Source organism: Chelonia mydas, chromosome 11, assembly GCF_015237465.2.
Source record: "Chelonia mydas isolate rCheMyd1 chromosome 11, rCheMyd1.pri.v2, whole genome shotgun sequence".
Classification (NCBI taxonomy): domain Eukaryota; kingdom Metazoa; phylum Chordata; order Testudines; family Cheloniidae; genus Chelonia; species Chelonia mydas.
The window spans coordinates 75,892,896-75,906,187 of record NC_051251.2 but is presented as its reverse complement, the minus strand read 5'-3'; the positions used below and the strand labels follow the sequence as shown (position 1 = coordinate 75,906,187).

Here is a 13,292-nt window from a genome sequence, read left to right as displayed (position 1 = left end):
CCCAGTTGTGTGGTGTGAAATATGTTTGGCAGTTTTAGAACTTTAGGCTAAAGGCTGGGATTTTCAAAGGAACCTAAGAGACTTTGGCACCCAACGCCCATTGAATTTGGTGAGATTTGTGGGCTTTATTCCCTTAAGGCTCCTTTGAAAAGCCCAGCCATAAGCAACATAAATCATTCTTTACGCCCTTAGGCTATGTCTACCCTTGGAGCTAGGGGTGTGATTCCCAGCTTACATGCATGCTAGCTGCTGCTGAGCTAGCTTGCTAAAAGTAGCAGTGAGGTGGGGTAGCAGGTGGGTCAGCACATGGGGCAGCAGTGAGAGGGCTGGCACAGGTAGCCCGTCTGAACCCCTGGGGACCTCAGAGTGGGTAGCTCAGGTTTCCGCAGCTACACAATTATTTTCAACTTGCTAGCTCAGTGAGAGCAAGCGCAGGTATGTCTACACAAGTTGGGAATCACACCCCAAGCACATAGTGTAGACATAGCCTTATAGTGGATTTAAGCCATTTAGACACAATCTAAGTCATTAGATACATACCACACAATACGTTCTTTAAAAACTCAGTTTGAAGGAAGAAAATATGGAGCTGGAGGGCTGGATCAGAGGTACATAGAATACCTTAGAGATTTCTTGCATGGCGCATTTCACATTGTACATGCTGAGCGTACAATGCTAATAGGTGTATTTGCCAATTGCTGATAGATCCCTTTCACTCCAAAAGTGTAGAGTTGACTGATGGTGTTTGTGGATTGGTGGCTATCTCCCAGGCACCCCCGGTGGCCTCAGGGCAGCCCTGCAAGCAGTCCCTTGTCTCAGTTTCCCTTCTTGATTCCTCAGGAAAACTTAGTACAGCTTCTGGAGTATATAAATTGACCTTCCATGGGGTTAATTTATTGCAAAAGTCCCACTACCATAAACCAGAATCCCTCTAGCACAGTCCAAACAATACATTCATCCCAACAGTCCATCACCAAGTACTGCTCTGATCTCTCTCACCACACCCCAGTTCCTCCAGCTGGGGTGCGTCTCTGTCCTGTTTCTTGCCAGGCAGGGCTCCAGCTCTTGCCAGGCAGGGCTCCAGCTCTTGCCAGGCAGGGCTCCAGCTCTTGCCAGGCAGGGCTCCAGCTCTTGCCTAAAGACGTCAGTGGGGTCACCACTCCATCACTCCCCAGCCTTCTGTGGCCATCTGACTCAGGGAGCCAGCAGGCATCTCCTGCTGCTGCTCTCAGCCTTCAGCCCTCTCTAGCTGTGGTTGTCTGGCCTGGGGAAGTTTATAGGTGACCCCCTGCCTTCAGCTTTCACCAGCCTGCTCTGGCTCCACTACTCACTGGGGAACTCTCTTCGCTCCCGCCTTCAGGGACAGCACCTCCTGCTGAAGTGCTCGCCGAGCTGTGCTCTGCCTCTGAGCTCTCTCTCTACTGTTCTAGACACCTTCAGCTCTTCTCTCTCTGATTCTGGATTCTCCCTCTCAGGACTCTGACCCCCCCACCCTCCCTTCTTTGCCTTTGGGCCATCTCCCATGTGCAGGGGGCATCTCCACCCCACTCATTACACCAGGTGAGGGCACACCTAGGCTGCAACAGGAGGCTGGGCCTGGTTTCATTTAAGGGGCCAGTTACCCTGTTAGTGTTTCAGAGTAGCAGCTCTGTTAGTCTGTATTCGCAAAAAGAAAAGGAGGACTTGTGGCACCTTAGAGACTAACAAATTTATTTGAGTATAAGCTTTCGTGAGCTACAGCTCACTTCATCGGATGTTAGTGTTGCTAGTCGTTATAAAAGAGAGTTTCCTTTTTGTTCCTTGGACAACCTGTATATATTAAATGCAAAATAAATAAATGACTGTAAATGCTTTGAAATCAAGAAACAAGAAAGTTAAAGCTGAACAATCAAGCTTAACTCTGTCCCCATGTACTTACACATTACAGTGCAGTCTTTAAATTCATGGTCATGTGTTATCTTAGATACATGTTAATGTTTATAGGAGAAAAAAGATATACTTTGATATTTAATATGTTGTTGTTTGGACAATAATGAACAAAATCTGACTCTGCCACCTCTTGATTACGTTTTAACTAGAACTTCCACATCTGTCTCTTATGTACTTAGTTTTATATCAACAGAGTTTGTTTACATTGATTGTATTGTTTATCTCAAGTATTTTTGCAGGGTTGGTTGTTGGTTTTTTTCCCAGTTAGCCTCTGTCTAGGAGAACTTTTTTCTTTGGTGCTTATTCATACTAGTTTATTTCCCCACACACACACAATTAATGCTTGTTTTATACCAACAGTGCTGTGTTTACATGGACCAACTTGCTGGTGGTGGTTGTGGAATTAGAAGGCTCAGAGCAGGAAGCATTGGATTTGGTGGCACTGGTAACAAATGTGGTTCTGGAAGAACATTATCTCATAGTTGGTGTTGTAGTCATTGTGGACCCGGGAGTTATTCCCATCAATTCTCGTGGTGAAAAGCAGCGAATGCACTTGAGAGATGGATTTTTAGCTGACCAACTGGATCCTATTTATGTCGCTTACAACATGTGAAAATACAAAACCACACTGACGCTGAAGCACCAAAATCTAGAGGCATTCTGAACAGGATCTAAATCAGTTTGCTGAGTTTTTTTAAGCTTTTGAAGACCTTAGTGAAAAACGAGGTGCCAGTCTTCATGGAACTTCTCTCACACCGCACTGGCTTTCATAAATCCATTACAACTCCTCTATTAGGACAGAGAATTACTGGAATTCTTGAAGGAAATTTGTTAAACTGTCAAGGAACAATTTTTTTTTATTTTTTTTTTATTTTTTTTTTTTACAATACTTATGAATGTCAGTATCTTAATGCACTGCATAATGCAACATAAAAACGAGTGGGGAGAAAACACCAGCTGAAGACAACTCTTGGGAACAGTGAGGAAAGTTGTGGCTAGTCATCCTCCAGGTTTTCCTCCCCATTCTGGTTTGATGTCTGGTAACTACATTGGCACATAACTTTCACAATTTTTCTTATCTCCATCTTGTCCTCTACTGTATTGCATGGTTTTTGTACATATTTGAGGTTAAAAATGCAGAGCCATTTTTTATTTTTAACCAATGACTCAGCACATTCAGAGCACACCAACTCACTCCAATCCTGGATTGTGCGTTTAAAACTATACTATTGTTCAGCCTTCTAGTACCAAGCAAAACTGAATACTGCTTCTTTAACAAGGTTACTCATAGTGCCATACTGGATTCTGTAGCATTATACACTCTATTGTAGAAAGATAAATTAGTATCTGGTTTTAAATTACTTGATATACAGGAGGCTTGCTTGCTTTCTTGTTTTCATAATTTCATATTAGTTAAACAGTAAATGTGCTTGTTTTCGTAGTGCTAAGCTATTAATTATTGCCCTGCATAATGCCAACTTTTGAACAATTATTTTCATTCTAATGCCAAAAGAATCAGAATCATTAGTGTAAATGCCTGAAAGCATGATCTTCCGATACATTATTCACCAAGTATCTGAACTAAAATACTGAACTGAACTAAAAGTTATGAGATAATGATTTCTCACCATGGAACACATCTGATAAAGATAGCTGGATCTGCCATGGTGTAAAATTTCATCTTTTAGTTGTGCATAGACAAACTTTTTTTGTTCAGACTAAAATATCCAGTTGTGGTTGAGTCCAATAAATAAAACTCTTGACATTTCTGCCAGATCTAATATTATCGTGAACCTAATTCTGAAAGAGAATGTAAAATCATTCAGCTGCTTCCAATGTCTGAAGAGAGGCATGACTTTAGCAAATAATTATTTTTGTATAGCTAATAATGGCTATGTGATTTTTTTTAAATAATGCATGAGTTTGGTGAAACAGACAGGTTTTTCCAAAAGGCAAGATGCCTGGATCAGTGCCTAAGAAATCTGGATGTCAGTTCCCCAACATAAGGACACTAAATGACTCTCCTTGGTTAGCAAACTAGAAAATCTTCCCAAAAAAGGCTGTCACATACAGTAGTTCTCTTTTCCTTCATGGTGTTTGACTGTGGTATACTATACAGATACATACCTTGGAACTTTAATTTGACTCTGTTGTAATTATGTACAGAATTGTGTAACTTATTGTTTGAATTAAATGCAGCAGTCTTAGCAATGGACTAATGGACATCCTTGTAGTAAAACAGCAGGCAAGAGGAAAGAACTACTTAACCCCAATTTTAATGTTGTAGTTTTTTAGCAAATAAAACATTGTAAGATTTTTGTATTGATATATTGGTGACAGTGAGATAAGTTGCCTTGTAAAGTAAGATTTAAAAAAGCACATTAAACATTTGAAAATGACTACTGGAAATTTGATTTGCCAGATGTTAAAAGTTGTCATATCTTAACACCCAAAAAAAAAAGTTTTCTATTGTCTATATAAAGTCACTATAAAGCAATTTTGTGTTCACATTTAGGGTTTGCTAAATACTTCTCTCAGTAGTGAGGTTTTTAAAACTTCCGTTGTGAATTTCTTTAAAACTACTTAAAACAGGACTTGCTTAGATTTTAATTGTGTGTCCACCACCACCATGTTCAAGACACAATCACTGCAGTGGGCAGCAGCCATCAGAGTAGCTCTCCCCGTCTACTTGAGTGCTGCAGGAGGAGGAAGAAAACCAGTCACTGCCAGTCGGGTCCCACGTTGGCACTCCCTGCTCTTGAGCAGGCAAAGGAGCATGTTCCTGAGACACTCTCCCAACTCGTTAGGCCAGAGCTTGAGCGAGAAGTCTGGCTGCTGCTGTCAGTAGGAAGGAAGAAAGGTTTCCATTCTGAGAGGTAAACTGGATTTGGAGGGACGCTAGGAACACTGGATGAGCTACAAAGCCTCTCCCTATGGTGCGTAAGCTGGGAAATGGGAGGAGGATGGGTAGAGGCCAGAATCTTTTAAGACCAAAATGCACTGAAACCTGTGGTGAGTCTTGTGGGAAAGAATTCGTCGTCTTGTGGGGTCTGAAGTATTTTGTTTCAAGGGAAGTGTGTCACCTACTTAATCAGTACCACCACTTCTTTTGGTGCTTTCCTTACAGGTCTTCCATGCAAGCAGTGTCCCGGCCCAACCTTGTGTAGTGGATGAGTTGTGGTGAGATCACACACTAGAGGCATACAGCTGCATACTACATATGACTGTAGCAATATATATATATTATTAAAGGTTCCATAGTCCCGTCCCAAACTTTTTACTACAGAACTCTGAACTATGACAGACATCAGAGATTCATTAATTTCCTAAGTCACCAAGGAGGAAAAGGGAAATGAGAGAGAATTCCAATAGATGACAATTTTGAGCAGTATGGCTAAGGAAAAATATTAAAGATCTGTTCATACTGAGTCTGTATGACAGATCCTCAAACCTCTTGGATTTGAGAATTTTTGGCTGTTCATGGTGACAGAAAAATGTCTTTCGCATTCCAAACCAAGTCTGTCTTCATATAAAAGGACTGTAGACGGATCCAGTGTATGGGAAATAGTCTTGAAAAAAATTCCCTCTTTATTTAGCAATGGAGATAGCATAGACTCCTGTGGCCTGATGTCAATGTGAAGATGGAGATTGGATACGCTCAACTCTGTGGCAAGAACCAGAATTTATTGGGTCACCTCCATCCCGCACACCCAGGGAAGTATACAGTGTGGTTAGATGTTGATAGATATTTGTCTCTGTGTGTGTGTTCCTTCTGTGTGCCACCCCAACCCTGCGCAGAGAGCTGGCATGGCAGACCTCAAGTGAACCATTCAATGACCACAAGATCCATTAAGGGATGAAGGCACCCAGCCAGGTTTATTGTTGGCAAAGCATGGTACCAGTCTCCTGCAGACTCTACCAGACCAGTAATACATGCATGCCCATAACAATGGACCACTGAACGGCGGGACTTTCCATTCCTCCCTTGGCCAGATGAAGATACTCCCTCTGAGAGACATCTTTATTCCCCAATACAAACAAGTTAGTGCTGCCCCTTTAGCATAGTTACTGCCCCCTGATGTGGCTAGTTATCATCTTGTACATGTTGGTTCAATCAAAACATCTCTATTACATATTGTCATGCTGACCTTCTCTTTTAGGAGGGGTCAGTATGTTCCTGTTATCTTTGGGGAATGTTTTTGTACCATCCTTGATATCGCGATGTTCTGGTACCACTTGATATTGGGATGTGTTTGCGTGAGTACTCTGTGACTAGCACTTCTTAGGAATATGTATTTCTGCAATATCAGCCCTGTTCTTGCCAGATTCTGTGAGCAGGATTTCATACAAGGGCTTATGTCTCAGGCTCTCTTCCTGTTACAATGGGTTATTGCTTATATAAAGTGGCGTGATGAACAGAACTTGAAATAAAGACCCTGTGATGGGGTGTTCACCCCACATTGCCGGAAGGGTTTAATGTAGGCTAAGAAGGGGGCAAATTAACAAGACAGGCCACAGCTGAGAGGAATCAGGTGGCTTAAGTAACCCCCTGACTGAATGAGGGAGCCCAGCTGAAGAGGAACCAGCTCGGCTGAATTTATAATGCAAAGATGGCTGCTGGGACATAAGCGGCAGTCACTCCTGGGAGAAGAGAGGTGTGTTTGGGGCTACAGAGGCAAGTAGCTTCTAGTTACTCCCTGGGGGAAAGGAGTTGGGCAGCTGGCAAATCCAGAGATTGTGGGGGAGTGGAGCGCCAGAAGGTAAGGAAGGGGATTAGGGAAAGGCAGTGAGGGAACAGACAGCTGCTAACTAGAGGGTCCCTGAGCTGGAACCCAGCTTAGAGGGTGGACCCTGGTTCCCCTGCCAGCCACTGGGGAAGTGGAAGACTGCCTGAGACTGTTTGTTAGAAGAAACTTTAGTACCCCAGAAAAGTCAAATACGCATAGTGACCTGGCATCTCATAACCTGTTTGAACCCCACCACCTCATCTTTGCCAAATGGGAATAATCACCTTTCCCTCCCTGGATGAATGGTTCCTGAAAGGTCCCTCATTCCTCAATATACAGGCAGCAACTAGCATGGCCTTCTCTCTGTTCCACTCACTGGGCCTCTGCCTCAGTGCAGAAAAGTGTACTCACACCCATTCAATTAATAGATTTCATCAGGGCCACTCTGGGCTCCTCCACTGCCAGAGCACAGTTGCCCCAGGACAGATTTGCCACTATGTCCAGCCTCATCTCAATAATACAACAGAGGCTGCAAACCACAGCAAGGGCCTGCCTGCAACTTCTGGGCCATATGGCAGCTGGTAAGTTTGTGACACATGTAGCAAGACAGCATCTTCAAGTCTGGCTGAGAACCATCGATACACTCAAGCACAGTCTATCCAAGTGGTTGTCCATATCTTGGAGTGTCCTCGATTCTCTAAACTGGTGGAAGGATCCACAAAGGTATGCATAGGAGTTTTGTTCTTGCAGCCTCCTCTCACAGGGACTATCACTACAGATGCCTCCCTGATAGGCTGGGGTGCAGCCTTCCAAAACCTCACAGCTCAAGCCAAATAGACCCCTCAGGAGGTGATACTTCATATCAACATGTTAGAACCCAGAATGGTTTGTTATGCTTTCCAGCACTTCCTACACCACATCAGGGGCCATGCAGTCAGAATAATGCTGGACAACAGAGTAGCATGATCCCACCAAATCAGTAAAGCTATGGAATGGGTGTGTATTACACTGCATCTCAGCACCTACCAGGACTGCAGAACTCAGTAGCGAACTCCCTCAGCAGGCATTTCACCATCAACCACAAGTGAGAGCTGAATGTGGGGTCATCCACACATAGCTCTGCAACACCATCCAATGCAAAGTGCAGACGATTCTGCTTGAGGAGACGGCACGGTTGGAATTCAATGTGAGATGCCCTAGTCATTCCTTGGCCTTGCATATTGCTATGCACTTATCCCCTAACACCTTTATTGGGCAAGTTCCTGAACGAACTGAAACAGGTAAATTAGTAGCCATCCGCATATCATCATCATGGCCAAGACAGGTGTAGCTCCTGGAGCTGGTTCATGTCTGTGACAGCAAAGCTCCTCGCCCAGGAATTAGAATTCATCACCCACCCCAATCTCTTAGTGCTTCACCCCAAGGCATGGGTACTAGATGGCTCTCTGGTATAGAACAAGATTGCTCCCCAGAAGTACAAACAGTACTGCTTCATAGTAACACTTCTAGATTTGGTGTAGTAACCAATCGATACCGCTCTTGAATCTCAACTAACACATTCTCAATTACTTTCTGAATTTAAAAACAGGCTTACCGCTGAGCTCCATTAAAGTTCACCTAGCTGCCCTCACAGCTTTTCGCTCCTCCCAGTGAGAGGTTTTCACTGTTCACCCACGCAACCACTACAAAGATTTTCAAGGGCCTTCTTATCTTTTCCCTCCTGTCAAGGAGCCAGCTCCACCATGTTCTCCCATCGTTCCAGCTGTATCCACTCCGGTGCTGTGTGTGTGTGGGACCAATGCCCTGAGGAAACCCGCATTTGGAACCTATAGGGAACTGTTCCCTCCTTCATCTGTCCCTTCAGATCTCATTCCTCAGAGCCATCACTTCCAGAAGGTAGTGGAGCTTGGAGCCTTGTCACTCATCACACACAGCTTTGTGACCTACTTAAAATTTCTTCAGAATTCTAGATTGATCAGGACATTCACCTACCAGTGTATTACCCGAGCCTCACTCTTTGAGAGAGGAAACAAGCCTCCATATACTGGATGTAAGAAGAGACCTCACCCTTACCTAGACAGGAGTAGGCCCTTTAGGACTTCATCCTAGCTTTTCATCTCAATTGCAGAGCAAATGAAAGTACAAGTGTTTTTCACCCAAAGATTGTCCAAATGGGTTGCAGTATGCATCTTAACCTGTTACGAAGCCTCAGGGGTTCACTCCCTCTTCCCCCACCCTAAGAGCCATTGCTCATTCCACCAGGGCTTCAATCTATCCTTGTAGCCCTATTGAAAAATATGCCTATCTCAGACAGCTGCAGGGCAGCCATCTGGTCTTCGGTGCACACATTTCCCTAGCGCTATGCTTTTGTGGCTGCTTCCAGAAGTGACAGAGCTTTTGGTGATGCTATTCCACAGTCTGTACATCACCCTCCTCTGTAACTGAAGTACTGCTCAGGAATCTCCTCATGTGAAACACCCATAGGGACACTACTCAAAGGAGGAGAGGTTACTAACATTGTGCAGTAACTGGAATTATTTTATATTTGCGTTCTGTGGGTGCTCCACGACCAGCTCTTCTTCTCCTCTGCCTCAGTCTTTTGTCGGACTTCTGTGGTTAAGAAGGAACTAGACTGGTGGCAGCAGGGTCACCCCCCATTCCCCCATAAACCCACATCCTGGAGCACAAGGCTGCCTGGGGCACAGATGCGGAAACTGCTGACAAAAATCTCCAATCAAGAGTGCACAGGCATGGAGCACCCACAGGGGGACACATCTCGAAGAACTCCAATTACTGTACAAGGTAAGTAACCTCTCTTTGTATGAGGCTTGTGAAATGTTTTATTATATGTTTATATTGGTTTAAGTCAGTGGAGGGTGAGCCAGCAAGACAACTCCCAGATAAGAATAGTCTAGCACACACTTGAAAGACAGTGGGGAAAGATCTTAGCTTCAGGGATCCTACATCAATTTTGTCTCCAACAAAATTACAAGCCTTGTTTTCCCAGTGGTGGGAGTTAACCAATCAAAGGGCTATAAACAGTTAAAAAGTGACTTGGACCCTGTGAAGGGTGGTCATCAAAAGATGGAGCAGAATCTAAAAACATGATCCCGGAAGCAGACAGGCTGAACTGGTGTTGAATGCGAAGGGAACAGATTATGCCACCCAGTCCCTAGAAGTCTTGGGGTTCTGTTGGAAGTTTAGACCTACCCAGTATGCCCAGGTGGAAGATGACAAGGTGGGTGAGGGAATATCTTATATTAGACCAACTTCTGTTGGTGAAAGAGACAAGCTTTCAAGCTACACAGAGCTCTTCTTCATGTCTGGGAAACGTACTCAGTGTCACAGCTGAGTACAAGATGGAACAGATTGTTTAGCCTAAGTAGCTAACACACATTTCAAGGGACCACTCAAGATGAAGTATCCTGTTAACACCCTTCCAGTCACAGGGGGGAAAGAAAGGTGGGGTTAGGGAAAGGCAGGTGGTGGTAGTGAATTATAGATTGTTTCAATAAACCATGTTTCTGTTCAGTCCATGATTTTCTGAGTCTAGCAAAATGATGAATTTAAGTACCAGGCGCGCCTGTGGAAAGTGCTGTGCAGGTTTCCTTTGAGGATGAGGACTCATAGGTCAGATAGAGAATGATCGCTTTGTGAAAAGTGTTCACCCACAGGTGACAGGGTGTTTTTGTCTTTTATCATTTTCCTGTGTGAGTTCATTCAAGAGCATAGTGATTGTCTGGTTTCACCCACATAGTTGCTATTGGGGCATTAGTGGGCCATATGAGGTACACCACATGTTGTGATAGGCATGTGTAAGATCCATGGATCTTGAAAGGTATGTTGTAGGGAGTGTTGGTCATTGTAGCAGTGGAGATATGTCTGCAGGTTTTGCATCTGGTGCCACTTTGAGTTGTGTCCTGGTCTGTTGGGAGCTTGCCTCTGATAATAAGGTTGGGGGGTTGTTTGAAGGCCAGAAGAGGGGGCTCAGGAAAGATTTCTTTCAGGATGGGGTCCCCATCGAATATGGGTTGCAGTTTGATGATATCCCATATGGGTTCCAGTGTGGGGGTGCTGGGTGACAGCTAGGAGTGTGTGATCGGAGGGGGTTTTATTTCTGTGTGGAAGCAGGTTCTCGTGTGGTATCTGGTAAACTTGACATCTGTATAAGCTGTTTATCTAAAATCATCTTTCTCCGAAATGCTTTGGTTCTAAATAAACAATTGGATTGCTTTAAGAAGGCTGTCTGGTCACTGCTGGTCAGAGCTCCCAGAGAGAACAGAACTGCAGGGACTGAACCTAAGTCCAACCTGCTGGAGATAATCAGCACCAGGGGACTGCAGCCCAAAGCCTGGGCTGAGAGTGAGAGAATTTCAGGATTCCACCTGGAGAGAGGTGACAGCTCAAGGCCTTGGACTTGAGGCTCAGAGAGACCAGCAAGTCAGAGGTGCAGTTATCCCAGAAACTGACAATATGTTTTTGACTGTGGACACTCGTAAACACCTAGTAGTGCCAATAATCATTGTTAGTTGCAATACAGTATTCAATTTATCAGTAAAATGATCAAACAAATGCACAATCGTTTGTTTATGGAGTGGCAGCAATGGTGGAAGAACAGTTGTAGGTAGCAAATTATTCCAGCATGATGCCAGTGTTCAGAATTGTTTAGCTGTGATGACTGGACACTGGTATTTTTGTTTTAAACATGAAGTGGTCTGTAAGTTTAAAAATATAATAAACTTTTTTAAATGGTCATGCTGCATGTTGCCATTTCTCTTTAACAGACCATTGTGAGCTGTACTCAGAAACAAAGAATGTTCTGCAGCTTTTCCATGCTTGCTGCATTCAGCTATGAGGATGTTGATTTCCTCCAGATTTAGGCACAGCAAAGACTACATTAGTTTACAGTAAATTAGAGGATTTATCCCATATGACTAGTAATGTATAAAGGCTCCAATGGCACACTGGTTTCTAATGTTTCTACATTCCACTTTCTTTGAAATTATGGGAACTTTCCATCTGAGTGAGTGTGTGTGTGTGTGTGTGTATATACTTTAATATTTATAATATATATATATGTTTGTAAATTAGGAACAGCATCCCTTTTTAGTAATTAAAATGCAGAATTAAGAGTATAAATATTATGCAAGCTACAGTTTATCCTGCCACATTTGAAATTGGCTTGATCCAAAGTAAATGTTTTCATTTGTACATCACAGATTTAAGCAGGACTGGAAGGGACCTTGAGATGTCATATAGTCCATCCCCCTGTACTGAGGCATGACTGTCAACCTAGACCAGAGTTAGGCAACCTATGGTCCTGCCTGGCCCTTGAGCTCCTGGCTGGGGAGGCTAGCCTCTGGTCCCTCCCCTGATGTCCCCCCATCCCCCGCAGCTTCAGCTCACCGTGCTGCCAGCACTCTGGAATCTAGACTGCACGGCAGCGTGGCTGACTCTGGCCGGGCGGCGCGGCTACCAGTCCTGGTGCTCTGAGCGGCATGGTAAGGGGGCAGGGAGTGGGGGGGGAATTGGATGGGGGGGGTCCCGGGAGGGGTGGTCAGGGGACAAGGAGCAGGGAGGGTTGGATGGGGTGGGGATTCTGAGGGGGGTAGTTGGGGCGGGAAGTGGGAGGGGGTGGGGCCCAGGCTGTTTGGGGAGGCACAGCCTTCCCTACCCGGCCCTCCATACAGTTTCGGAACCCCGATGTGGCCTTCAGGCCAAAAAGTTTGCCCACCCCGACCTAGACCATCCCTCTTACGACGAAATGCAATCAAGTGCTCACCTATCGTGTTGTGCAATGCAAATTACAGTGTTGTCAGCACTGGTGGCTCTGTTCGGTCTCCACACAGCAACGATCAGTCTGGGTCTCCTTAGCAGCAGGACTCTGGCCTGGTCCACACTTAAATGCTAGCTTGACCTTTCTACTATGTGGGTCATGGCTGTGACAAATGCAGCCTCCTGAGCGCCACAGCTACCCCACACACGCACACAGCACCGCAGTGGGTACAGCTGGGACAGTGGGAGAACATGTCCATAGCTGGGGAATGGATCAGCTGCAGTCACACAAAAGCCCCCCTCTCTTTGCTGTAGGATGTGGCTGCACAGCAGATTGCAGGCTATGGGGCACTGTGGCAGGGTTACAATGGGGAAAGGTGGGTGACCAAGTGATTTGGTGGGGTTACAGCAGGTAGCATGACAGGGTTATAGCAGGTTACAGGGCACCAAGGCAGGATTAGAGCAAGGTGTGTGGCAGGTTACATGGTGGGTTTATGGTAGGCTATGCGGTGGCATGCTGGGGTGATGTGGCTGGGTTACAGCAGGTTACATGGTAGGGGGTTACATTGTACGAATACAGCAGGCTAGCGGGTGATATAGCATGGCAGGGTTACATGGTAGGTTAGGGCAGGCTGTGTGGTAGGGTGACAAGGCGGGGATTACAAGAGTTTACGTGGTGGGATTACAGCAGATTACATGGTGGGTTAGGGCAGGTTGTGCGGCCAGGTGACATGGTGGGATTCTGGCAGGCCATGCGGCTGCGTGGCAGGGTGATGTAGTGGGATTACAGCAGGTTATGTGGCAGGGCTATAGCAGGCTATGAGGTGGCATACCAGGGTTATGGCAGGTTCTATGGCAGGG

The 13,292-nt window shown here is 45.1% G+C and overlaps 1 protein-coding gene across 3 annotated transcripts in view; it reads left to right on the top strand.

The window, feature by feature from the left end:
* The window catches only part of DIP2A (disco interacting protein 2 homolog A), a 237,154-nt gene extending 232,816 nt beyond the window's left edge, over positions 1-4,338 (top strand). For all 3 annotated transcript variants that reach the window (XM_037912377.2, XM_037912374.2, XM_037912376.2), the window contains one exon: positions 2,290-4,338. In XM_037912377.2, coding sequence (XP_037768305.1) covers positions 2,290-2,542 — 253 coding nt within the window. In that variant the 3' untranslated portion in view covers positions 2,543-4,338. The remainder of the gene's footprint in view (positions 1-2,289) is intronic.
* Positions 4,339-13,292: the final 8,954 nt, after the last annotated feature.